Consider the following 26,027-nt stretch of genomic DNA (forward strand, 5'->3'; position numbering starts at 1 on the left):
ACCCCACTTTTCCGAGGAACTCCAGCCCTGGGCTGACTGGCTTGGGGTGCGGGGTGTCTTTAATGTTATGGCAGGGGAACCCCACACTGAGTGTTTCCCCTGCTTCAGCCTGGTGCTGGTTTTAGTGATATATGGGGGACTACATTTTTTTTTCTCTCTAAGGGGGGGGTTTGGTTAGCTGGCAGTGCCTCCCCAGCATCTGACCTCACCGCACGTCACTGGCTATAAAAGGTGGACTTATCCTTCATTTTGCCATATTTGCTAAAGCTCAATCCTGTCTGTTCACATAGCATTTATTTAGCTAAAGTTAAGCTAACACAGTGAGGCAACATGTACAGTACATAAATATTCAAATTAAATGTATAAGGTACCTACCTTTAAAAGTAGCCGTCCTGTCATCCATTTCACAAATCTGAATGGCCAACAAACATGCTTGTAGAGATCAGTGTTCACAACTCCAGGATCTACTGCATTAGCGGTCACATGACTTCCTTCTACAGTCAGCTGATGTTGTAAATAGTAAGTAAACAAGACAAGGGCAAGCTTGCTCTGAGAGTATGCACCATGGGCTGAGTAGCAATGGCTGTGTAAAAACAAGAAATAAAGGAAATATGAGGCAGCGTATGACAAGTTATAACAAAACAAACAACCCTGAAATTTATCTGAAGGTACTTGTTAATTATAAGGGTGCCAATTGTAGGGAGAGAGAATCCTTATCCTGCTGCATTTATTTGTAATATTTGGGACCGGTGGTGACATCATAGCCAGGCCCCAGAAACATGTAGGGAGATATGGGCAACTTCTCCACTGGCTCACTTCTCCACGCTTATCACTGCTTAGTACATTTCCCCCTTAGAAACAGTCTCTGGATCTCCCTGTGGGGTGCCGTGACAAAACACTGGACAACTGGGTGGCAACTGGGCATACACACAGAAGAGGGCCATCTTTTTTGGGGTGTGTAGATGGGATCTGGTCACTAGGTCGACAATGATTAGGTGGACCACTATTGGTCGACAGGTTTTCTAGGTCGACAGGTCAAAAGGTCGATGTGAGGTTTTTGTTTTTGTTTTAAATTTTAACTTTTTCATTCTTAACGATTTACGCAGACTACGATTGGGAATAGTAACCTGTGCTGAGCGCAGCAAGGCACCTTGACCGAAGCATGGTGAGCGAAGAGAGCCATGCGAGGGGACACGGTGCACTAATTGGAGTTCCTGGTCACTGTACGGAGAAAACGACACCAAAAAACATTAAAAACTCATGTTGACCTTTTGACTTGTCGACCTAGACCATGTCGACCTACAGACCCTGTCGACCAACAGTGGTCGACCTAGACACTGTCGACCCTATGAACCACACCTTGTGTAGATAGAGCTGCACCATATTCTGAAATATGTAAACCGAGTAAAAGTCTATTTTGATTGTATCTCATGCTTACAGTCACATTAGTATTCCATTTGCAAACCATTTGCTTTCACTATGTGGCCGCATTCAGACTTGTGAGCCAATCAGGCCCACTCTGAACCCACATTCTACAGCAGGTACCTGCATCACAAAGTTGGTCACTTTAACTATAAAAATTAGGGGTTGATGTATCAAGCAGTGAAGAGTGGAGGAGTAGACCAAAGGAGACGTTGCCCATAGTAACCAATCAGCTTTGAGGTGGCATTTCTCATGTACACTCTAAAATGACAGGTACAATAGTAGCTGATTGATTGCCACTACTCCTCCAGTGGTCCAATTTTCCACTCTCTTCATTGCTGGATACATCAACCCCTTAATCATTAACTGTGACATCCCATGAACAGCCATTTTGGTTACCTTGAGCTCACCTCACAGACTTATAAGTAACATGTACAGCAGTTTTCCTCCAGAGCTTTGTCCTTCTATATATATAGATGTGACATTGTTCATTTTGAAAATGAACAGCCGTAAACGTGACTCATTTACCACGAAAAGAGTGCTCGATAATGTCCGTGGGCAGGTATGTATGCATCTACTCCATTGAAAAGCATGAGGCGTACGCACACTGCAACTCGTCACGGCACAGTGCACATAATTGTGGCTGCTATGCGGACGCAAGCGGCAGGCGATTATAAGTAAGATGAACAGTGTCACATCTGTATGTTTGACATTAAAATGAGTACTAGGACAAATGTAAATGTCAGCAGTTAGCATTTTCCTTTTCTCTGCTAGACTCCAAAATGAATTTCATAAAAAAAAAATATATATAAAAAAAAGTTTCCAGATCACACTGGTGAAAATGAAACAGTTTATATGCTAAACCTTGAACATTTTTTTTTTACATATTTAACAGGATTTGGGCAGAATATTTCACATGCTTTCCTTTTTTTTTAAGGATACTTTAAAGAAGAAGCTGAATATCAGGAACAGTTCTGTCCAAATTCTCCAACAAATGTATAAAGTTACAATCAGACACATCATCTCCTGACCGCCGGTCACATAACTACATCCATCTGTAGAGTGTGATGGGGATAATAATACTTTAGAAAATGTAGCTGTCATAAATGTTCTTCCAGAGACCACCAACCATTGTTCAGAATGCAAATACATCATTTTGGATTTGCGCTGCTGATTTTTGTACATGGTGAAAAGCAGTGCCATTTTTTATGGTGGTCTTCAGGGGTACGCAGTAGCAAAAAAAATTGGGGGGGATTTCACTCATTTTTAATTCTTGCAACTAGCTCCAGAACCAGAAAGATATTATTGAAAACATTTTATAACGTAATAAAATAAGTATCTGCACACGTATCTATTGTAGTGCCTAATAGAAATCCTGAATAAACATAATATTATAGGTGAGGACCAGCACTGTTTTTTTTATTAAAAATAAACAAAAAACTGGCAATAAGTAGTTAATAAAGGAGTCCATTGTGAATCACTTGTTTTACCAACACCTGAATGACATCTGTGTTTAAATTCATACATGCCTACAGTTCCGAAATGTCTGGGAGACACCAGAAAATTGGGAAGTCCTGCCCGACTCCTAGGAGGTCAGGGGACCTTCTTGGATCCTGTCCATATGTAGGTGAAGTGGGGTCATGATGATGCAATGTCACCACACCCCATGCATTTCCACTTGGACCTCCTCTCTAGGAGATTCCAGAAAGATGGTTCCAAAATTTGGCAAGTATGGACTAATAAGAATAATGGTGTATACCCAACAGGACCAATCTTTGGCAAGTTTGACTGCATACATGGACAATTAAACTACAAATTGATTGAAACCAGGGTCAGACTAAGGAGCACATCAGTCTTGGCCTGAAAATGATCAAGGGCCTATTATAAAAAGCAGTACTGTGTGTGTGTGTGTGTGTGTCCAGTTCCATGTGGGTGTGATTAGTGCTATGTGTGTGTGACCAGTACTACCATGTGACATACACTCTGAGTGCCAATGTCTCCCTAAATATGTTAAAGTATGAAAATGACAACACTGGGCGAGATGTGGCCAAAACCCTGAAAACGGGCGTTTTAAGACATCGGCCACATTTCCCATATGTACTAAGCCTCTCAATTCCAGGCTTTGATGCAGCGAGTAATGCCAGCTTTTACTGGCATTACCCTATAGAAGTCTATGTGCTTTTTTTCCGCATTCTGTCCTGAGAGGTTATCTAATCGGATGCCTCCCAGCACCCCCCACAGCCACAGCGTCCCTTTGCACATGTGCCGAGGAACTCCCGGGGCCGAAACCGAGGAGTGCAGTGATTGCAAAGGACAGTTCTTATCGGGAGAGCTGTCCTATGTGTTACTAATGGCATATGTTAGTACATATGCGATTAGTATAGATGTGGTAAGTGGCAAGATGTACTGCAGCACGGAAGCAATGATTAGTAGAGATTACATCTAGCCTCCCTGCACATTAAACAGCCCTTCTATTCATGCCATGCCATGACTTGGTAGCGCCAAGTGTCTTTTCTTGCGACTGTTTCCATTAAAATGCGTCTTATTTGCAAAATGATACAAATAGGACACACAAACAGTATTTGCTGATTAAAATGATATAATTTTAATCAGCAGAGTCTGCTTGTGCATCTTATTCACATAGCAATGCAAGTAAGATGCATTTTCGGCAAGAAAAGGCTCCCAACGCGAATGGAGTTGCACGTGACCTGTCGGCTCACTCACGACAGGCATCTCCCACTGCATGGCATATTGAGGCAAGATGTATGAGAACACATCTGTACATCCGGCCTTTGTGAGTAAAATACAAATATGATTTTAATACATATGATTTATGGCCAACGGTGAAGCCAGCTGGTCATCTTCGTAATGAGGATGGGCTTATGTTTTTTATGGAGGGCAGAAGCAGTAACTCCATCTGCCCCACTGTTAATAGGGTCCTTTTTGAAATGGCGCTGTGCAAACTGGTTATGCTAACCAGATTTTTCAAGATGAGAGGGGGATAAAATGGAGAGAGATAAAGGACTAACCAATGAGCTTCTAATTCACTTTACAGGCTGGGCTTGAAAAAAAATGACATATGCTGATTGGTTAGTACTTTACCTCTCTCGACTTTATCTCTCTCCAAACTTTGATAAACCTTCCCTAAAATGACTGTGTGAGAGAAGGGCCAGCTTTGATATTGTCAACCACTCTCCCAACCACTTGTGTGCATAGTTTAAAAAGCATTACAGTGATCAAAATTAATAGCCATACTAGTAAACTCCTTGCTCGGACAAACTCTGAGTTTACTGTATAACCAAAGTTCTAGGATCTCCTGTCTCTCTTCCAGGGGTTAAAGTGGGCCAGAACAGGGCGGAACTGCGTTTTATCCGTTGTATTCGGAGACTGAATGCTGCTAGCCCACCTTGCCTGGCCACAGGACTCAGTCTATACAGACTGCCTCCTCTGTGTGCTGCAACTGACTCCCACATTAATACTGTAGATGAGGCTGGTAGTGCTAGATAGGGGCTCCCTTAGCCCACCTCCCCCAGTCCTACTCTGATGGCGCTGGCAGCAGGAATGAGACCACGAGGAGAGGAGCCACCGTCATTCTGTGAGGAGTTAGGACCCACACAGACTCAGATATGAGACACTGGCTGTGACACAGGAGGCAAGTGGTGGTGGGAAAGTGTACTGTGTGAGGGATGAACTGTGTCAGGGAAGAGCTCCATGAAGGATAAGATGAGATGGGGGAGAGCTGTGTGAGCTGTAAACTGTGTTAGAGGGGAGGAGCTGTGTATAATCAGCACTACTACTGTGTGTAAGGGACACTACTACTGTGGGCATTATGTATATAAGTGGCACTAGTGTGACATTATGTTTATAAGGGGCACTACTACTGTGGGCATTATACAGATAATGCCCACAGTAGCAATGCCGCTTATACACAATGCCCACAGTAGCAATGCCGCTTATACACATAAGTGGCATTACTACCCTAGACATTATTAGCAAGGGGCATTACTACTATGGGCATTGTGTATAAGGGGCACTGCTACTGTGGGCATCATGTGTGTAAGGGGCACTACTGTGGGAATTATGTGTAAAAGCAGCAACACTACTGTGGACATTATGTGTAAGGGACACTGCTATTGTGCACATTTTGGGCATAAGTGGCAATACTACTCTTGTCATTATTAGCAAGGGGCACTACTACTGTGGGCATTATGTATAAGGGGCAATACTATTGTGGACATTATGTGTGTAAGGGGCACTACTACTGTGGGCATTATGTGTAAAATCAACACTACTACGGTGAACATTATGCGTAAGGACCCTGCTACTGTGGGCAGTATGTGTATAAGCGCCATTACTACGCTAGGCATTATTAGCAAGGGGCACTACTACTGTGGGCATTATGTGTAAAAGCAGCACTAATAGTGTGGACATTGGCCCTCATTTCGAGTTGATCGCTCGCTAGCTATTTTTTGCAGAGCAGCGATCAGATAGTCGCCGCCTCTAGGGGAGTGTATTTTCGCTTTGCAAGTGTGCGAACGCTTGTGCAGCCGAGCGGGACGAAAACGTTTTTTGCAGTTTCTGAGTAGCTCTGGACTTACTCAGCCCTTGCGATCATTTCAGCCTATTCAGACCCGAAATTGACAGACACCCGCCCTGCAAACGCCTGGACACGCCTGCGTTTTCCCTACCACTCACAGAAAGCGGACAGTTGACACCCATAAATGCCCTCTTTCTGTCAATTTACTTGAGTTGTACGAATGGATTCGTCACTAGCTTTGCACAGCAATGAAAATGTTTGTACCCGTACGACGGACGTGTGCATTGCGGTGCATAAGCATGAGCAGTAGTAACCTGATTGCTGCACTGCAAAAAATGGCAGCGAGCGATCAACACGGAATGAGGGCCATTATGTGTAAAGGGCACTACTAATGTGGACATTGTGTCTAAGGGGTACTACTGTGTGGTGTAACATGTATAAGGGGTACTACTGTGTAGCGTAACATAAATAAGGAGCACTACTGTGTGATGCAATGTGAATATGGGGCACTATTGTGTATCATAATGCGAGTAAGAGGCACTACTATGTGGTGTAACATGAATGAGGGTCACTATGGGGGTCATTCCGAGTTGTTCGCTCGTTGCCGATTTTCGCAACGGAGCGATTAAGGCAAAAATGCGCATGGTACGGAGTGCGCATGCGCTAAGTATTTTAGCACAAAACTTAGTAGATTTACTCACGTCCGAACGAAGAATTTTCATTGTTGAAGTGATCGGAGTGTGATTGACAGGAAGTGGGTGTTTCTGGGTGGAAACTGACCGTTTTCTGGGAGTGTGCGAAAAAACGTAGGCGTGCCAGGATAAAACGCGGGAGTGTCTGGAGAAACGGGAGAGTGGCTGGCTGAACGCAGGGCGTGTTTGTGACGTCAAACCAGGAACGAAATGGGCTGAGCTGATCGCAGTGTAGGAGTAGGTCTCGAGCTACTCAGAAACTGCAAAGAATTTTCTATTCGCAATTCTGCTAATCTTTTGTTCGCAATTCTGCTATGCTAAGATACACTCCCAGAGGGCGGCGTCCTAGCGTGTGCAATGCTGCTAAAAGCAGCTAGCGAGCGAACAACTCGGAATGAGGGCCTATGTGCGGTGTAATGAGAATGAGATTGTGTTACTGTGTGGCGTAATTTGAATTGTAGGTACTTTTGTGTGGCCGTACACCTTACTGTACTTGCGAGGCCACATCCATTTTTGCTCCTTTGGTGCGCATTGTTCCCTTAGTAAATATGGTAGTTAGGGCCAAAATTTATAATTTGCAGGGGGCGCTAAACACCCTAGCACCAGTCCTGGCTTCGCCTAATCATGGGAGGGGGGGGTAGGTGGCAGGGAAAATGAGTTACACCACCTCGCCAGGACCGCTTTAAGCCCTGCCCCCATCCATTTGTTACTTAGTTATGCTTTAGTGTCTCAAAATTATATTCTTGTTTAATCTGCATTTTTTGCACAAGTTTATTACACGTACATGAAAATATATACAGTATATGGTTCTCCCAAGTGATTATGGTATCAGTTCAGTCTCATATGTTGACCAGAGCCGTATTAAGGAGGGAGGGTAGGAAGCACTATTGGGCTTCCCTCATCAGGGGTTCTGCCGGCCACAGCACACTGCTGCACTGTGTTCAGTTCCATAAAGAGAAATGCTAAACGAAGATGGAAGTCAGCCCGGATACTCCAAGACTGTCAGCAGCAACTTTCCCAGCCGCAGCGCCAGAGCTGGGGAATAAGGAGGGTGACTGGGATGGAGAACCTGGGGAGATAATACCTTCGGGTAGGGGATTTTAGGAACAACTTCCTGGCTACCAATTATTTGCTGTCCTGGATCCCAGACTGTCTGCCACCTGCACTGCATAATAGGAGGCACTAGAGTCTGCCCCCACAGTATGTGGGATCTGCACTGCTGTTGCCTCATGGAGGTGCGGGAGTGAGGGCACACAGCAAGCACAGCCAAGTAGACAAAGCTGAGAAAAGGGCGAGGGCGAGTAGAGTATGGGCAGGCACCCTTGTTTTAAGTGGTTGTAGATGCGGCTGGGTTTGGAGAGTTGACCAAAAAGGTGCAATGCAGCTAAGGTGTTAAAGGCTTAGATAAATGTCACCACATTTAAAACGAGAAATACCATACAAGAAGTTTAAGCCCTCTTTACACACTCAGCGCAACATAAAGGTATACGTCCCTTTTCTCTTTGGATGCTGATATTCCTTCTTACGATTCCTCTGACAGGTGATCTCTGGTCCGTTGGCTCCAAAATGTGGGAAAAAAAAAAAACAACCACCACCAATGTATAGTTCTTTTTGTTTTTTGAAACAGATTGTCTCTTTATCAATTGTCTCTATGTTAAATTTAACTCCAGCGTACCAGGGCTCACACAAAATAAATGAATATGTGTTCATAAAGGTATCTTTATCCTCTCTTTCCAATTACCTAGTGCTCAATTCACCACAAAGTGTAGAAGCAGAAGTGGAATATCTAAGTGAAGGATAGTCTGATTGGGAGCGTACCCCAGAACTCACACAAGGGATGCAGGTTGTACACACATCTAGGTATCTTTGGGGTATGACACACAGCGTTCCCAAACTCACAATGCACGACGTATGGTAACTCCTATAAAGGTATCTTTCAGGAGTTGTGATTCATCGGTCCGTTCTCCAACCAGGTGACTCGTGTATTCAGTTTTACCGTGAAAAATAAAAATTAAATAATGTGTGGTACTTTGTAATAGATCAATTCCTATATTCTATTCCTATTCTTCCTAAAGAATTTGGACCAGCTCGTACCCAAATTAACATGTGCTCAAAAAGTGTCTTTAATTCCTTTCTTTTACCTCCTAGTGTTCTATCAATGCACCACAGGGTGTCGAAAGGAAAAAAAACCAGATTTGTCCGAAATAGTAAAGAACTGAATGGGACGCGTACCCCAAGACTCACAGAAGAAATGCAGAATACAGACACATTTAGGTATCTTTGGGGTAAACTGCACTGCGTACCCGAACTCAGACTGCAGGGTGTACGGTGACTCCTATAGAGGTATCTTTCAAGTGCTGTTGTTCAAATGCACAGGTATCCAACCGTACAGCTTGTAGTCTCAGAAAAGAAATGGGAACAAATAGAAGGAAACGTGTAGTAGGTTTTGAGATCAGCTGGTATACTTAACAGATATTCAAACTGGAGTGTACCCCCACTCACACAGATAGGGAATGATAGGGAAACGATTTTTATTGACTGTTATTTTTGCTTAAGACTGTTTTGTACAAATAAATTTGCTTTTTTATGGAAAAAAAACCTGTGGATACATGTTACTTTGGTGGATAAGAGTTGGAGAAAGGGATACCTTACTGATCGCCTAGAAAAGATACCTTGATAGGAGCGGCATTTCATTTCCAAGTGTGAGTCAGGGTAAGAGATGTATGTGGATATTGCACATTTAAAGATACCGTGATATGTTTGATTTCTGCACTGTTCCTGTGAGTGTTGTGGTATGCATTCTTCTGTGATCAGTTTTTCTCTTGGGCTCCATATTTTCGTTTATAAACCTGCTAATATAGGAACGTCTAAAGATACCTTGATGTGTGTACACCATTCCCTGTGTGAGTGGGGGTACACTCCAGTTTGAATATCTGTTAAGTATACCAGCTGATCTCAAAACCTACTACACGTTTCCTTCTATTTGTTCCCATTTCTTTTCTGAGACTACAAGCTGTACGGTTGGAGACCTGTGCATTTGAACAACAGCGCTTGAAAGATACCTCTATAGGAGTCACCATACACCCTGCAGTGTGAGTTCGGGTACGCTGTGCGGTTTACCCCAAAGATACCTAAATGTGTCTGTAGTCTGCATTTCTTCTGTGAGTCTTGGGGTACGCGTCCCATTCAGTTCTTTCCTATTTCGGACAAATCTGTTTTTTTTCCCCTCTCAACACCCTGCGGTGCATTGATAGAACACTAGGAGGTTAAAAGAAAGGAATTAAAGACACTTTTTGAGCACATGTTAATTTGGGAACGAGCTGGTCCAAATTCTTTTCGTTAAATATATGAATTGATCTATTAGAACATACCACACATTATTTTATTTTATTTTTATTTTTCATGGTAAAACTGAATACACGAGTCACCTGGTTGGAGAACGGACCGAAGAATCACAACTCCTGAAAGATAATTTTATAGGAGTCACCATACGTTGTGCAGTGTGAGTTTGGGTACGCTGTGTGTCATACCCCAAAGATACCTAGATGTGTGTACAACCTGCATCCCTTGTGTGAGTTCTGGAGTACGCTCCCAATCAGACTATCCTTCACTTAGATATTCCACTTCTGCTTCTACACTTTGTGGTGAATTGAGCACTAGGTAATTGGAAAGAGAGGATAAAGATACCTTTATGAACACATATTCATTTTATTTTGTGTGAGCCCTGGTACGCTGGAGTTAAATTTGACATAGAGACAATTGATATAGAGACAATCTGTTTAAAAAAAAGAAAGAACTACACATTGGTAGTTGTTGTTTTTTTTGTTTTTATTTCCACATTTTGGACCCAACGGACTAGAGATCACCTGTCAGAGGAATCATAAGAAGGAATATCAGCATCCAAAGAGAAAAGGGACGTATACCTTTATGTTGCGCTGAGTGTGTAAAGAGGGCTTAAACTTCTTGTATGGTAACCCTTGTTTTAAGTGCCCCGAGCTTCTGAAGGCTTAATCCTGCCCTGATACAGACTTGACTTTTTCCAAGGCTCAGTACTGTATCTTACTGCTATAAAATCCTATAGCCAGTAGTCTTGATCTATCTGACTTATTTAAAACATGTCTTCAGACTGTACTTAATGAGGTAGGGCAGACAGGTTAAACAATCTCACCTATCCTTTTATGGCTCTCCATTGGCTATATAACCGATAAAGTATTTATTGTTTTAATTATAGTTATCTGGCTGGTGCAGCTGCAATTTTTCATTCCTGTACATGCTTTTTACAAAACATTTGCTGTATCAACATCTTCCTTGCTCTAACATTATACAACACAGTACTGGTCAGGTTGAGCTGAGAAGAGAAAATGGTAGCTCAGAGACAAAATAATCTGACATAATAGACTCTGAGTACTGTAAGAATATCTTGCTGCAGGAGCAGTGTGGCATCTGCCCCCTGCGTTGTACAGTTTTCAGCGTTACAGCTGGGCTGCATTTGGCCGCACAGAACTTGGCTGAGTCTGGTAGCCAGTCTGTTTGATAATACACCAAGAAACAATCAGTGGAAGGGCACCCTTGGCCTCTGAGCACAGACATGGTGATAACAACACATAATAGCAGGAAAAAATATTTTGTTTACATAAACTCCTTTTACTGCTACCATATCATTGCTATAGATAGCCCTAATGTCTAGTGAGGGGTGAGTCTAGGGGCAGGGGTAGCCGAACTTTTGGCCAATAAACGCATATGCACAGACAAAAATAATGTGGGAGGTCTACTGTGTAAGCCGCAAGTAATAAACAAAGCAAAATGTAATGGAAATAACAAATGCAGTAAGTACACATTTATTAAAACAGTGGATACAATTACCAAGCCATATTAGGAAATAATCAAAATGGAATGCTATTTTTATACAAAGATTGACTAGAAATTTGGCATTGCATATCTGTAGCAATCTTTTTGTACTGAGGCTTGTAAGAGCTTATTGCAACTCTCAAACATGATGTCAAATGATCTTCTGCCAAACGAGAACAACGTTTCGCTTTAGTTGCATTCAATGAAGAGAATAAGGATTCACACAAATAAGTGGAACCTAAAAAATAAGTTAGATAAGCTGCAAACTCTACAAATATTAGGATATATCTCTGTACAAAGTTTATTATGCAAACTGCTTTGATTGGAAGCGCTTGATTTCAGAAAAAGATCACAGCTTAAGGTCAACATTTCATCTTCAACCAGCACTGGGTCAGTATCTATGGAGTGTCCTATATTTATGGCTATTTTTCACAATGATGTTATTTTTAAATGGAAACAACATAAATGTCACAACTTCTACAGTATTTTTCAAAAGTCCTCAAACTGCCACATCAAAGCAGAGCAGTTGCTTTAAGCTGGGTTCCATTGCATTGGGTGGAGACAAGTTATCCAGAAGCATGACCAGAACAACAACTTTCAATGCGTTGAGTGTAAAGAATCTGATTTTTCTGTTACTGCTCCTCTACCTAATGTCACATCGAGAACATATATACCTTCTAGGTCACTAAGCTATACAATAGTGAAAATGTGATCCAAATTCAGCCAGTAGTTTTTGCGTGATGCCTGAATCAGGTACGTGCGGTGAGCTAAATGGCTCAGGAGGCACTGGCTAACCCCATAGCCAGATTTACATGCAATATATGAGCCAAAGGGTACATCTCGGCATTATACACAGGTGCAGCAGTATAAACTCCTGGAAATTTGGTTAGTTTTGATCGGAGATGTGCGGAAAAGATAAGCAGGCGAGGCACTGCCTCACCTGCCATAGACTTTTTACTTCAGAGTTTGGGCTATAAAAATTATTAGAATAATGCATAGAAGATATTTCAAACAAATTATTAGTATTTTTCATATACTTTATTCAGTCAAAACTCTGGTTTAAACGTAAGTATGACAAGAAAGGCTCTGCCTCACCTGCCTCACCCCACCGCACGTCACTGGCCTGAATGAACACACAAACAGTTCTGTTCATAAACAGTAAGCAGTCTGTGGAAGTATATTTCTAAAAATAAATTGCTAAGTACAGACACAACCCACAGTTTTATTATATGTATAACGCATGGTGAACATTGAAATATCTTTGCTGGAATACAATATTAATGCTTTATTTTTAAAATCATCAAAAACACTTCACATGCCTTAACAAAACATTCTATCCCTATTTCTCATCCTCAAATGGCTGTTTATGTTTTAACAATATTTCAAACACTTTCAATCATAGGTCTGCAAACTTGGTCCTCATTACCCCAAACAGTGCATGTTTTGCAGGACTCATCACAGAATCGCAAGTGAAATAATTAACTCCACCTGCGGACCTTTTAAAATGTGTCAGTGAGTAATTAATACACCTGTGCACCTGCTAAGTTACCTGCAAAACATGCACTGTGTGGGGTCCTGAGGACCGAGTTTGAGAACCCCTGCTTTAAATGAATTCTATGGTAGCAGCTTTGTATTTTGTGCCATTTTTTGGTTAAAAAGAAAAAAAAAGCCTGTTGAATGCTCAATTTTTACTTCAATTCCTTCTCCTTTGCTTTGATTAGCATTATGCCTAATGGATAGTCCATGTCATATTTTTTTATGGATGGTTTGAAAAGGTCTTTCAACATTTGCTCTTTTTGGTAATAATTAACAGATGAGGCAAACACATTTATCTTAATATCAGCAAAGAAAATTTCTTCCTCTCATGATAGTAATTGGTTTTAGGCCGTTTTGCACTTGGGTTCGGCTCAGTCATTGCAGATCCTCACAGAAAGGATTGTTATGCGGTGCCGGGGTAATTTTTGATGCAGAATAGGAGCCACATACATTTATGAGAGGTTCCCAGTGACAGATCAGTCCAGACAATTGTAAGGTGTTGAAAGGCACTCCACAGGAACCATGAGCCAGCAACGCGCTGAGATTCTGCAGGGAAAGAGTGGCTATTATTTGTAAAGACACAGGATGACAGCTAGGGATAGTACAATTACTGGTGACACACAGATGCTCCCCTTCCAGCCAGCCCAGTCCACCACTTAATAAATAGTATAACATGGGGCTCAACCGACAGCTGACAAAGTTTCTACCCTCAAATGGTGATACCAGGATGATGCCCAGATAAAACAGCAGGAGGCAGGAGAGTTCTCCAGTACAGCTAGCAATAGGTATAGACGTAAAGAACATCCACAAAAGATGCTGCAAAACAGGAAACATATGAATGTTAAACAAATAATAAACAGATGAACAAATAACCCAAAAACTTTGAGTAACAATAACATCTTTTGGAACCTACCTTATAAACAAGAGAAGTCTTTGTTCGAAGTTGGGGCTTGCAGGATTGCATTCAGCTCCATAGGGAATCTGTATGAGAGGCAACAGGGCCAGGATCAGAGCGCGTGAATATCAGTCTCCAATAACATGTCAGCAGAGAAAGAGACCGCTGTATTCTCCACAACCCAGTGGTGATATTGCAACTGCAGGCTGTTTCGCGGGCAGTGATGTTCAAACCGCAGGTTATTGTGGGAGTGGTGATGCCAGAACTGCGGGGATTTGTGGCAGCAATGTTGCAACTGCAGGGAGTTGGTGGAGCAGTGATATTGCGGGCGACCAAGGATTACAATGCGGTCGATTGGTGGACTGCAGTCTAATTGGCATGAGACCCCTCTTGACACTTTATATGGCATAAGATACCCTATTGCCCCTTAATATGACATAATTGCCAACTCATATGCCATGTTAAGAATCCCTCATGCCTCTTTATATGCCAGTATGTCACTAATGCTAGAGCACCCTCATCCCTCTTTGTACGAGCAGTGTTTATAGCACAAGAGTGCTTAAAACTTGAATACATAAAAAAAAAAATAGTTTTGATAATCAAACTTAAATACAATACATAAAAAGCTGTAATATATATAATTGAACCACAGTAGTATGAAGAAATCTGCTGGATAACCCTAGGAGCTAAGGCAACTATAAGTTCAGAAAAGGTCCCAAATTATGATTTTCTCCTCAGCAGATGGAATATAATGCAGATCACATTGATTCAGATAAAGATGTAACACCCAGAAAGTCGGTGCCGGAACTAAAACTGGGTGTGGGATCAGAGAGGCAGACCTGATTTTACCCCTCAGATGATGTCCCGTTCCTCCTCGCAGCTGTGACACAGGCAGCTATCTTCCTCGCAGGAGGTCCTTCACCCCCGGGGTAGTGCTAGCTACTCCTGCGCTGCCCCCACTCTCCGCCTATCTAGGCTCCTTCGGCTGCAGTCCACCCGACACTGCACACTCCGGTCTCCTGGCCTCCCGGCGACATCCCCCACTTACCTCCTGCTCGACTTCGGTAAGTGTTTACCAGCTCCGGCAGTTACATGTCTGTGACTCCTCCGGAATGCTTTCACATTCTCCAGGGCTCCCTCCTCGTGCTGCAGCGCTTCTTTAAAAGTGCTCTAGTCCTCCTGGACCACCCCCCTCCTCAGTGGTCACTGGTTCCTCAGGCCCCAGCAACAGAGCGCCCAAGGGGACTTCTGCTCTACAACCAGGGGACCCAATTAACTAACAGGGATTTTTTCGGGCATCCTCGTTGCTGGCCAGATGGCTGACTCACAAACAGACAGTGGCGCAAAAATCTCCCTGACAGGGCTGTCAGGGTAATGTAACGTTCAGCTACTACATTGCCATGGGCTATGGGAAATACACTGACTATGTGGGGGGACAATTAAAGAAACACGAGGGGGGGTCTCTTTTAACTTAAAAAATGGGGGTATTACTGATATCTGATACACTGTTATCAGTGAAAGGTGGTCTCCCTCAAATACAATGGTCAAAAACTATATAGATGTTTAACAACTGGGACTCCATTGAGGGGAGTATAGAACAGTGTAAGCACTCACTCACAGCATGTGGAGCCTGTAACCTCCATGTTACTGTGATGCTGGTCTACTCAGAATGGGGAAGATTGGTTGTTACATGCCAGATGGTAGTGTGGTGCAAGTGCAGACAATCCCTACTTCCAAGGGGCATCTGCATGGTATGGCAGTCCTAGGCATCAACTGGAAGGTAGCAAGGAAACAGCATAGGGGAACCTGATCTGCGAACGGCTACAACTGCAAGTGGTCCTTATTTCAGTCAGTGTGCCACCCCATGCTATGATAACAATGTTGCCACCAATGTCTCATCACTGACATGTGGAAGGACTGAAGACTGTGTGGAGACAGATCAGTGCAGATTGCCTGATTTCCAGACACTCCCCCTCTAAGATTGACAAGGCTTCGGACACCGGGCAGCTATTCCCGGAATGTCTAGAGGAATTCCAGGTGGCTGGAAACCCGCGCTGTGTCCTTTTATAGCTCAACTCTAAACCACTGTGTAAAAATATAGCCACCCTGCGTCTTTTCTATATGCGAAAGCAGACAGTAACAAATGTGTCATTTTCCTGGATGCAACATCACGAAAATGATAATACCTAATAATGCTGTAACTGACAGTAAAAATGCAGAAATGCTTTGTTCAGCATTAATTTACAGTATATAGAATTTCCTTTTGTAGATTTGTAAGGTCTATTAAAATACATGTTTAAATCTGCTTGTCTATCAAACGCTAACACTACACAAGCTGCCCTACTTATTTTAATCTCATTCTAACATTGACTGACATGTGTATCACTTCTTCACATTATCTCTACAATACACCTTGCCATTTACGTTTTAAAAAGCAAGATATCCCCAGAAAAGTGCACATTGTATAATGTAAAGTTCAGGATTATTAACCAGATCTGTACAGTGTACAGTGTGATGTCATATTTCCTTTCCAAACATTTAAATGACAGAATTTTTTAGCTACAGAATTTAAAAATGTACTATTTTGCATAGCTTTATCAAGTGCCAAGTGACAGCAAAACGCGTAAGGTAGCCAGTCTCTGTACAGGGCATTGCCAGACCAGTTTGTGGGACACTCTGCAGTTGTCCAAGCCTTTGGAGATGCCAGCATTCACCACTGTGGACACTTAATAAAGGGGAGAACCACCGCGGATACTGCGTAGGACAGAAGTATACACTGAACCTCGCTAGGTGGAATACCCAGCCAAAACCACAAGGAATCTGGTAATTATTTACCTTAAGACTGGATGTCCCACTAACGTTTTCATACTGCCTGAAGGATACTGGATGACCAATCCAATTTGCAATAGACTGCCACTGGTTTATTGAGTTTGCCATAAGAGAGATTAATTGTGGTCAAGAGAATGTTTTATATATTTCTGTGTCATTTTTGTGTCATTACTACATGGTTTCTTTTATTAAATGAATATTAATTGTTCTTTGTAAAGCACCTGTTATAGTGCTGTTTTGATATAACTCTTTTAGGATCACATTACAAGCTTGGCATCAGTTGGTATCTTCCAGTGCGCAGATTACTTTACTGTCTCCAGCTTTAACACTAAAGACCATAGCGACTCTGATACCGAATCTGCTCCTAGACCCTTGGACAAAGGGTGGTCTCTCCATGCTTGGGGGTCTATTCATGAACAAATGCAATGTTTTGGTCTAACTTATCACCAAGCATCGCATTCGTATGTGCGGGTTTTTAACTTATCTTTACCGCAATTCATTATTCCCTTCCTAAACTCTGTCACGTAGTGCTAAACTGCCCGTCCACGATGTCCTCTTCTCTGCTTCTGCCGTGCCTACTACGCCGATCTGCCTCTGGCGCATGCGCACCTCATGCTTGGCGAGCTGCCCGTCAAGTGGTTGCTAAGGAGATTCCTCACAAGCCGGAAGCAGTGCGAGCTGAGTAAAAGGGGCGGAGCTTGCGGGATGGAGCGGCTAGTACCGAAGCTGGGGAAAGAACAGGCTTAGCGTCAGGCAGGTAGATACTACGCCATCCTCAGGTGGCGAAACGGCACAGAGAAGAGAAGCGGAAAGCTGAGCTTTCCGCTTCTACATGAATTGCAGATACCATACAAGTGTATGGTACTGCGATTCCAGCACAGAGCAGGGATACCGCTGGAGAAGTAATAACATTATCCGCGGTAACCCGCTCTGTGAATTGCGGTAAGCAGAGAAAAGCCCTGTTTAACGCAAAACAGGGCTTTTCTCTGCTGCATGAATAGACCCCTTGGTGATTTATTCTTAGGAGATAGCTTAGTGTCCTTCTCTCACCGTTAGGAACGGTGTGGTGCTCAGAAGCTGGGACTTTAAGTACTTACAATTGCGACATAAGTTTCAGACTTATCTTCTCTCAGCATTTAGGAAACGGACCTTCACTTTGTTTCTCATCTCCCGGCTTAGTTCTTCTTCTTATAGGGGAGGAATCTCCTGGTGGTATCAGTACCAACTTTCAGATAGTAAGAAGGGTAAATTGGTTTCCCAGATTAAGGGGCAAATTCAATTAGCCGTGAAACCACGTAAACACTGAATTTACTGTGAATTGCGGTAAATTTTCAAAAAGGCCTATTAAATTGTCTGTGCAAACCAATTCACATTAATTTTACAGCTAAATTCAATTCACCAAGTCTGAGCAGGTGATAAACTTGGGAAAAATCTCTATTTTAAGTAAAAAATTTTAGGATTTGGTTCTGAACCCCTGGGGCACCCCACTGAATGACTAATTAGGCACTTAGACATTTTTAATAATTTTCAATCAGCCAATAATTATGTATTTTTGGGGGTGAAAAATTGCAAAATTATGGAAATTGGGGTACAAGGTATGGGACAGGTGTATTGGGGTGCTTTATGATTGGGATAATTGTTTTCAGACTTGCATGTCAGAGTAATAGGTCTGTTTTCCACTTTTTTGTTTCTTAAAGTCCTCTAAAATGACCCAAAAATATACTCATAACCATTTTATGTACCCCTAATTTAAATTGAGCAATTATTTTGCTGGGAAAAAAAAAAAAATTCTATAATTTTTTTACATTTAAAAAAACAATCAGATAAGAACCATCTGACCCAATTTTAGTAACAGAAATACTTTATTATAACCAATAATAAACTTTTATACTGTTATCCGATATTAGTTTAGCTTTTTTTAGGGGTACCGTCAGATTTAACCATTGTTTCACTTTTCAGTGGCAGCAACAATTTTTGCAATTGAATAGGCAAATCACAAGAGTGCGCAAATCTGCACAAATCCTGTTTTCGCACTAAAAAAGTTGCAAACAATTAGCCGCAATTTCACGGCTAATTGAATTTGGCCCTAAGTGGGAGAGGGACTTATCTAGAACTTTCTTGGAAGAGGAGTGGGATGTTATATTTCGTACTTGGTTTAAACTCTCCAAATGTATTACAGGTTGAGTCTCCCTTATCCAAAATGCTTGGGACCAGAGGTATTTTGGATATTGGATTTTTCCGTATTATGGAATAATTGCATACCATAATGAGATATCATGGCGATGGGACCTAGGTCTAAGCACAGAATTCATTTATGTTACATATACACCTTATACACACAGCCTGAAGGTCATTTTAGCCAATATTTTTTATAACTTTGTGCATTAAACAAAGTGTGTGTACAGTCACACAATTCATTTATGTTTCATATACACCTTATACACACAGCCTGCAGGTCATTTAATACAATATTTTTAATAACTTTGTGTATTAAACAAAGTTTGTGTACATTGAGCCATCAAAAAACAAAGGTTTCACTATCTCACTCTCCCTCAAAAAAGTCCGTATTTCGGAATATTCCGTATTTCGGAATATTTGGATATGGGATACTCAACCTGTATTCACTCAAAAATGTTTTATAAGTTGATTAAGAGAGCATACTTCACTCCTGAACGGCAACACAAAATTTGACATTCAATTTCTCAGTATTGATGGAGGAACTGCGGTGGTGTTGGTGACATATTTCACGTCTTTTGGGTGTGTCCTCTCCTGCGGCCGCTCTGGAGTGTTTCTCATGGTCAGTAAGGTGATTGAAATGAATGTCTCTGCTGAACCTTTGACTGCTCTGTTCCACCTTTACCCTGAGAAGCTATCCCCAGGAGATTAAATACATTATGAGCAACATTTTGGTTGCTACTCTAGCCTCCATTGCTCAGCTGTGGAGATCTGCTTAGATACCCAGCCTTTCAGCTATTCAAAATATGGTACATAAGCATTACTTGTTTGAAACAGCAGAGTCTAAATACGCCCTCTCCCCTTCCTCCATTCATATGAAATGGTTTAGATGGAGTAAGTACAGGGAAGAGCAGGGGCATTCGAATATATATACTGTAGAATTCAAGTTGATCCATCTGTCCTATGTTCACCTCAATCAGACTCTTGATATGCCTGTGTCTATTATCTGATTTTATTGTTGATCATCTATGTCTGTCTATTTCACTTGTGTAATGCGTGCTTGGCCTTTGGTCTTTTATATACAGTATGCAATATACCTGGCATCACTAATATGCCCCTTTTCCTTTTTCTGTCTCCCCATTTACCTTTGTTAATCTTAATAAAAATTAATGTTTAATAAAAAAGAAAAAAGAAAGAAAAGCAGATAAATGGCATGAAATGGGATGGATATAATACATACAACGTACAGTATGATATTAATGTAACAAGGAAAGAGAAAAAAAAGAACAAACTGCATTTAAATCCTACTCTATACAAACCCAAATATGGCTAGCTCACAACCTGTCAACCTCAAATAAACACGGTTATGTTACGTAATTATGACCACCAGCTAATTGCCAGAGTAACCGCTTTGCAGCCCCATACACAGCAGGGATCGTCATTTTTGACACACGTCTGGTGGCCCTCAGGTTAATATTGACAGTGAGCTGCTCCACTGTAGCGTGTCGGTCGGCCCTCATGCACCTTCGTAGCCGACATTCACCTCTCACATCAATGGCATGTGGTGCTCCACAATTTCCACGTTGGTTATTCGCAATGGTGCTATTTGTCCATTCGCGATACAGCTTCACCACAGGAGCACGCGAACAGTTCACATACTGGGTTGTTTCAGAAATACTGCCACCCTTGACCCAAAAGTCGATAATCTTCCCTTTTTGCAACTCAGATAAATTGTCACTTTTACCCATAACAGCAATGAGTGATATGTATGTAGAAAGCCTATCAAACACCTTATATACCGATAAAGCCAGCGTACAACACGTGACGTACTTCATGGGCTACGTGCTGCCAATGTCAAATGTAGGAGGTGGTCATAATAATGTGACTCGAACGTGTATGTCCGTCACAGTTACAGTAAATTTCTTATTACAAAACTAAGGGCCTTATTCAGGTTTGTTTGCACACCAAGAAAGTTAGCAATTGGGCAAAACCATGCTGCACTGCTGGTGGGTCAGATGTAATATGTGCAGAGAGATTTAGGGGTACATTTACTAAGCAGTGATAAGTGCGGAGAAGTGAGCAAGTGGAGAAGTTGCCCATGGCAACCAATCAGCACTGAAGTAACATCTATAATTTGCATATTATAAAATTATACAGAGCTGCTGATTGGTTGATGGGGAAATTTCTCCACTGGCTCACTTCTCCACTCTTATCACGGCTTAGTAAATGTTCCCCTTAGATTTGAATGGGGTGTGTTCAAACTGAAATCTAAATTGCAGACAGTATTCACCATGCACAGAAACAATATTACTCACCCAACTCTAAATCTCTCTGCACCGGTTACATCTGCCACACCTGCAGTGCACATGGTTTTGCCCAATAAAGCTGAATAATCCCCTAATTAATGTTTTTGACATTAGATAATTTGTCTCTATTTGTCACTTTTTTTTTTTTTTTAAACATCGCTAATCATTGACGTAGTGTCTGGATTAGTTAAATATTATTTGTAAGGGACCGGGTCATTAACATTGATTTACTGTATTTATAAAATTTTTAAAGGGATTGAAATCCAGAGACAAAGGGCCTTATTCAGGTCGCATCGCAATGCGACCGCAGTTTTTGAGAAAGGTGTCTACGCGCACATGCAGGTCCCATCCTGCGCGAGCAGTTAATGTGAGTAGATTGCATAAACTGCGAAAGCCTCGGCCTGACTGACAGGCAAAGGCGTTTGCGAGGGTGGGTGGGGGGCAGCGACCAAGCATTTTCAGAGCATCGTCTGGGAAATGGGGGCGTGTCGGTGGCATTTTAGGGGCGCCGGCAGGAGGCAATTACAGCGTGATCGCAGTGGGTGGGCGGCGGGTAGCATGCTGTGCGGCCCCAGCATGTGATTGCAAGGATTGCAGATTCTGCTAACAAGCAGTATCTGCAATCCTTATTGAATAAGGGTGGTCATCACGAGTTGATCGCTCGCTAGCAGTTTATAGCAGCCGTGCAAACGCTAAGTTGCCTCCCTCTGGGAGTGTATTTTAGCTTAGCAGAAGTGCGAACGAAAGGATCGCAGAGCGGTGGCAAAGTTTTTTTGTGTAGTTTTAGAGTAGCTCAATACCTACTCAGCGCTTGCGATCACGTCAGACTGTTCAGTTCCTGTTTTGACGTCACAAACACGCCCTGCGTATGCCCAGCCACGCCTGCGTTTTTCCTGGCATGCCTGCGTTTTTACCAACACTCCCTGAAAACGGTCAGTTGACACCCAGTAACGCCCACTTCATGTCAATCACTCTGCGGTCAGCAGTGCGACTGAAAAGCTTTGCTAGACCCTGTGTGAAACTACATCGGTCGTCGTAATAGTATGCCACGCGTGCGCATTGCGCCGCATACACATGTGCAGAAGTGCCATTGTTTTGCCTCATCGCTGCACAGCGAACTAATGCAGCTAGCGAACAACTCGGAATGACCACCAGGGTCCAAAGTTACTAAAATACATTTGATAAGAAATCGCAGTACTGTATTTATTTTAAAAAAATCTGAATTGTACCTTTATTCGCTAACAAGTAACCAATGCAGAATTCTAACGCGCGTAATCCAGACTAAAGTCATGTATGTCTAATCTAACTTCGCCGAATAACAAGTTAAACACATAAAAGCTGTTTTTCAAAATGCTAAGAAGCCAAATGCACCCTTCTTGTGCTTTTCCACAGCTTGATTCACTTGAGTAAGCAGAACAAATCAATCAAGAGAACAGGATCCAAACAGTACATTCAGGAGGTAGAGTTCTGGAATATTGATTCATGCATCGATCTGTGCAGATGACAGCATCACTTAATACCTTTATACACAAATGTTACTATATTTTTGTTCCCCAAAGCTCTTACATATGAAATTATCATCAAAAGCACAGTCAACAAGATTGATACAATCTCGGCTCACTTTCACTGCCCCCTATTTCTTCAGAGGCAACTTCAAGTGAGTTTCAGAGCAACATGTAATCCTTTTCTGCGGAGGCACATTACCCCGATGGTAATCGAAAACAAGACCTTCAATTTTTCAAACTATTTTTAGATAAAGGTAAAATAGCATTTTAGAAATGTCATGTTTTTTTGTATTTTTTCCTTTGCAATGACAGATGTGTAAAATAAATAAAATATGTGCTTTAATAATGAGATAACTATTTATCAACATATTAATATATAAAGAGGCTAGTTTATTATGGTATCCAAAAAACATTCAGGTTAATGTGTGCAAAATCAAATCAATATATTTTGTCATGTATTTTAGGTCCCTAATATTTGACATGATGACTAAATAAATATTTTTCTTTCTCTATTTGTGGCTGCCCTAAGGACAGATTAAGGCTGGGGCCACACATAGCGGCCAAGCGGGTTCCGTTCAGCAGGACCCGCTTGGCTGGAAGGAGTCTGCACAAGGACTCCCACACATATGCAGCAGTGCCGCAGCCGCCGGATCCAACCGCAGCATGCTGTGGTTGAGCTGGATAACAGGACAACGAGATGTCAAGTTACCTGTCGACCTAGTACATGTCGACCTAATGACCCTGTCGACCTAATGGCCCTGTCGACATAATGACCGTCGACCAATAGTGGTCGACCTAATGACTGTCGACCCAACGACCCATACCCGAACATGGGATACGGTCATTAGGTCGACACCACTTAGGTCGACAGTCATTAGGTCGACCACTGTTGTTTAACATGCATTAGGTCGACAGGGTCATTAGGTAGACATGTACTAGGTTGACAGTTCAAAAGGCTAACATGAGTTTTTCAAATTTTTTTACTTTTTCATACTTTACGATCCACGTGGACTACAATTGGGAATGGTAACCTGTGCCGAGCACAGTGGCAGCGGAGCGAGGCACCTTACCTGAAGCATGGTGAGCCCTGCGAAAGGACACGGTGCACTAATTGGGGTTCCCCGTCACTTTACGAAGAAAACGACACCCAAAAAAGTAAAAAAACTCATGTTGACCTTTTGAAATGTCGACCTAGTGCATGTCGACTTAATGAGCATGTTGACCTAATGACCCTGTCGACCTAATGCAAGTCGACAAATAGTGGTCGACCTAATAACTGTAAACCCAACGACCCATACCCGTTGAACACATACAGTTGAATGTACAGTATGTGTTCACACAGGGGGTCATTCCGAGTTGATCGTAGTTGTGCTAAATTTAGCACAGCTACAAACATCTTCCCAGACATGCGGGGGGACGCCCAGCACAGGGCTGGTCTGCCCCACATGTCAGTCTGCCCCCCCCCCCCCCCCCCCCCCGCACAGCGGCGATGCTTTTGTACTTGAAGAGTAAATCCCGGCCAGCGTAGCTCCAGCGGGTGGCGGGGAGTTACTCATCGATGCCCCGGGTCGCAGTGGCTGCGTGTGACTTCACCAAGCCACTGCGGCCCGCCCCCCGCATGGTTCGGCCACACCTGCGTTGGCTGGACCGCACCTAAAAACGGCGGCTAAGTGCCGTCGTGCCGCCCCCACCCGCCCAGCGAGCGCCTCTGCCTGTCAATTAGGCAGAGGCGATCGCTAGGTAACGATGGCCTTCGGCCATCTGGCGTATGCGCGGTTCCGACCCAATCGCTGCGCTGCGAAATGCAGCGTGCATTCGGGTCGGAATGACCCCCACAGTGCGGCTGTGCACTGTGTTCTATTGAAATCCCATTGTGGCACTGGCTGTATCCTGTTCTGCGGCATCTGGCAGAACAGAATCCGTGTGAACACAAAACCCTCCTTCCGGCCAAGCAAGTCCCGCTGAACGGGACCCGCTTAGCCACTGTGTGGCCCCAGCCTTAAAAAGTCACCTCTATAGCACTAAGGGGCATATTTATCACAATAAATTTGTGGGATATCACCCAAAAATACCTGTTTTCAGGCACTACACGTGTCCTTATACATCTAGCCTCAATACTCCATGTAGCACGAGATGCCTGCCGTGAGTGAGCCGGCAGGTCCCTTATATGCAAAAGTCTAGCACCCTGAAATGTACAGTATCTGCTGTGGTCTGTGTTTTTGCTGCACAAGCAGCACCTGTAGGTTACAAAGTAATAGTAATAACCAGTGATGGACTGGTGCTGCAGTTCAGCCCTGCCATTTTAGGGGTGTTGCGGGGAATGCGGCTACTAATTGTGGGGACGTGCCACTTGGCCTGTGGGGGTCATGGGTATATTGCCTGGCGGCATGCTCCTGCCTTTCATTAAGAGACGTACACGCCGGGCGGTGGGTGAACAAAAAGGGAGCCAGAAGGCTGCACTATGCGCGCCCATCCCCGCTCTCTGTGTGGCCAGACCTACCCAACAGCTCATTGGCCCTTCTGGCATTTGCCGGAAATGCCAGATGATCAGTCCAGCCCCGGATATAACCAATCGGCTTCTAACTGCCATGTTAAAGGCTGTGTTTGAAAATGACAGTTAGAAGCTGATTGGTTGGTACTTTATCTCTTGTCAAGCTTTGATAAATCTGCCTATATATAACACATCAGCTGGAATCTTCAGCCCATCCATGCATGTCACAGCTATTGTCAGTTGTGATGTAAACACACATGCAAATGTGATTACATAATTTTACTTAGGCTCCGGAGATAGATAGATAGATAGATAGACAGACAGACAGACACATGGTCGAGTCACATTATTATATCCACCAGCTAAAAGCCAGACCACCGTGTGCAGCACGGACAGCAGCTAGACGAGCTGAACTGTCATTTTCGACCTCAAACAACCTCTGACCTCACAAACTGTTTGATTATATATGGTTGAAAAATTTATTGATCTTAAGAATATCAATGTAGGATTGCCTCAATGTCAATCTAGATTAATTTTATATATATTTTAAAAGTGTTTTTATTATATTTTTACGGATGGATAACATAATTATTGTACAAACATCTGACAATTGTCAGCTCGTTAAGGGGGTTTAAATAGATCCTTTTTGGATACTGAGAACTACTTCTGATGACGCTAGGTGACCGTGCCTAGGGAAACGCGTTAAGAACAAAAAACTGCCGCTATTCATCTCCACCTGCGATTATGGATCCAAATATGGACTACTAAAGCCTCCCTTGACTTTGAAAATG

At 42.8% G+C, this 26,027-nt stretch overlaps 1 protein-coding gene across 3 annotated transcripts in view; it reads right to left on the bottom strand.

Annotated features, from left to right (window-relative positions):
- Nucleotides 1-26,027, bottom strand: part of ZBED1 (zinc finger BED-type containing 1) — a 506,379-nt gene that overhangs the window by 96,246 nt on the left and 384,106 nt on the right. For all 3 annotated transcript variants that reach the window (XM_063955484.1, XM_063955483.1, XM_063955485.1), the window contains one exon: nt 376-583. In XM_063955484.1, the coding sequence (XP_063811554.1) occupies nt 376-583 (208 nt within the window). The remainder of the gene's footprint in view (nt 1-375; nt 584-26,027) is intronic.

Source organism: Pseudophryne corroboree, chromosome 2 (genome assembly GCF_028390025.1).
Source record: "Pseudophryne corroboree isolate aPseCor3 chromosome 2, aPseCor3.hap2, whole genome shotgun sequence".
In the NCBI taxonomy this organism is placed as follows: Eukaryota; Metazoa; Chordata; class Amphibia; order Anura; family Myobatrachidae; genus Pseudophryne; species Pseudophryne corroboree.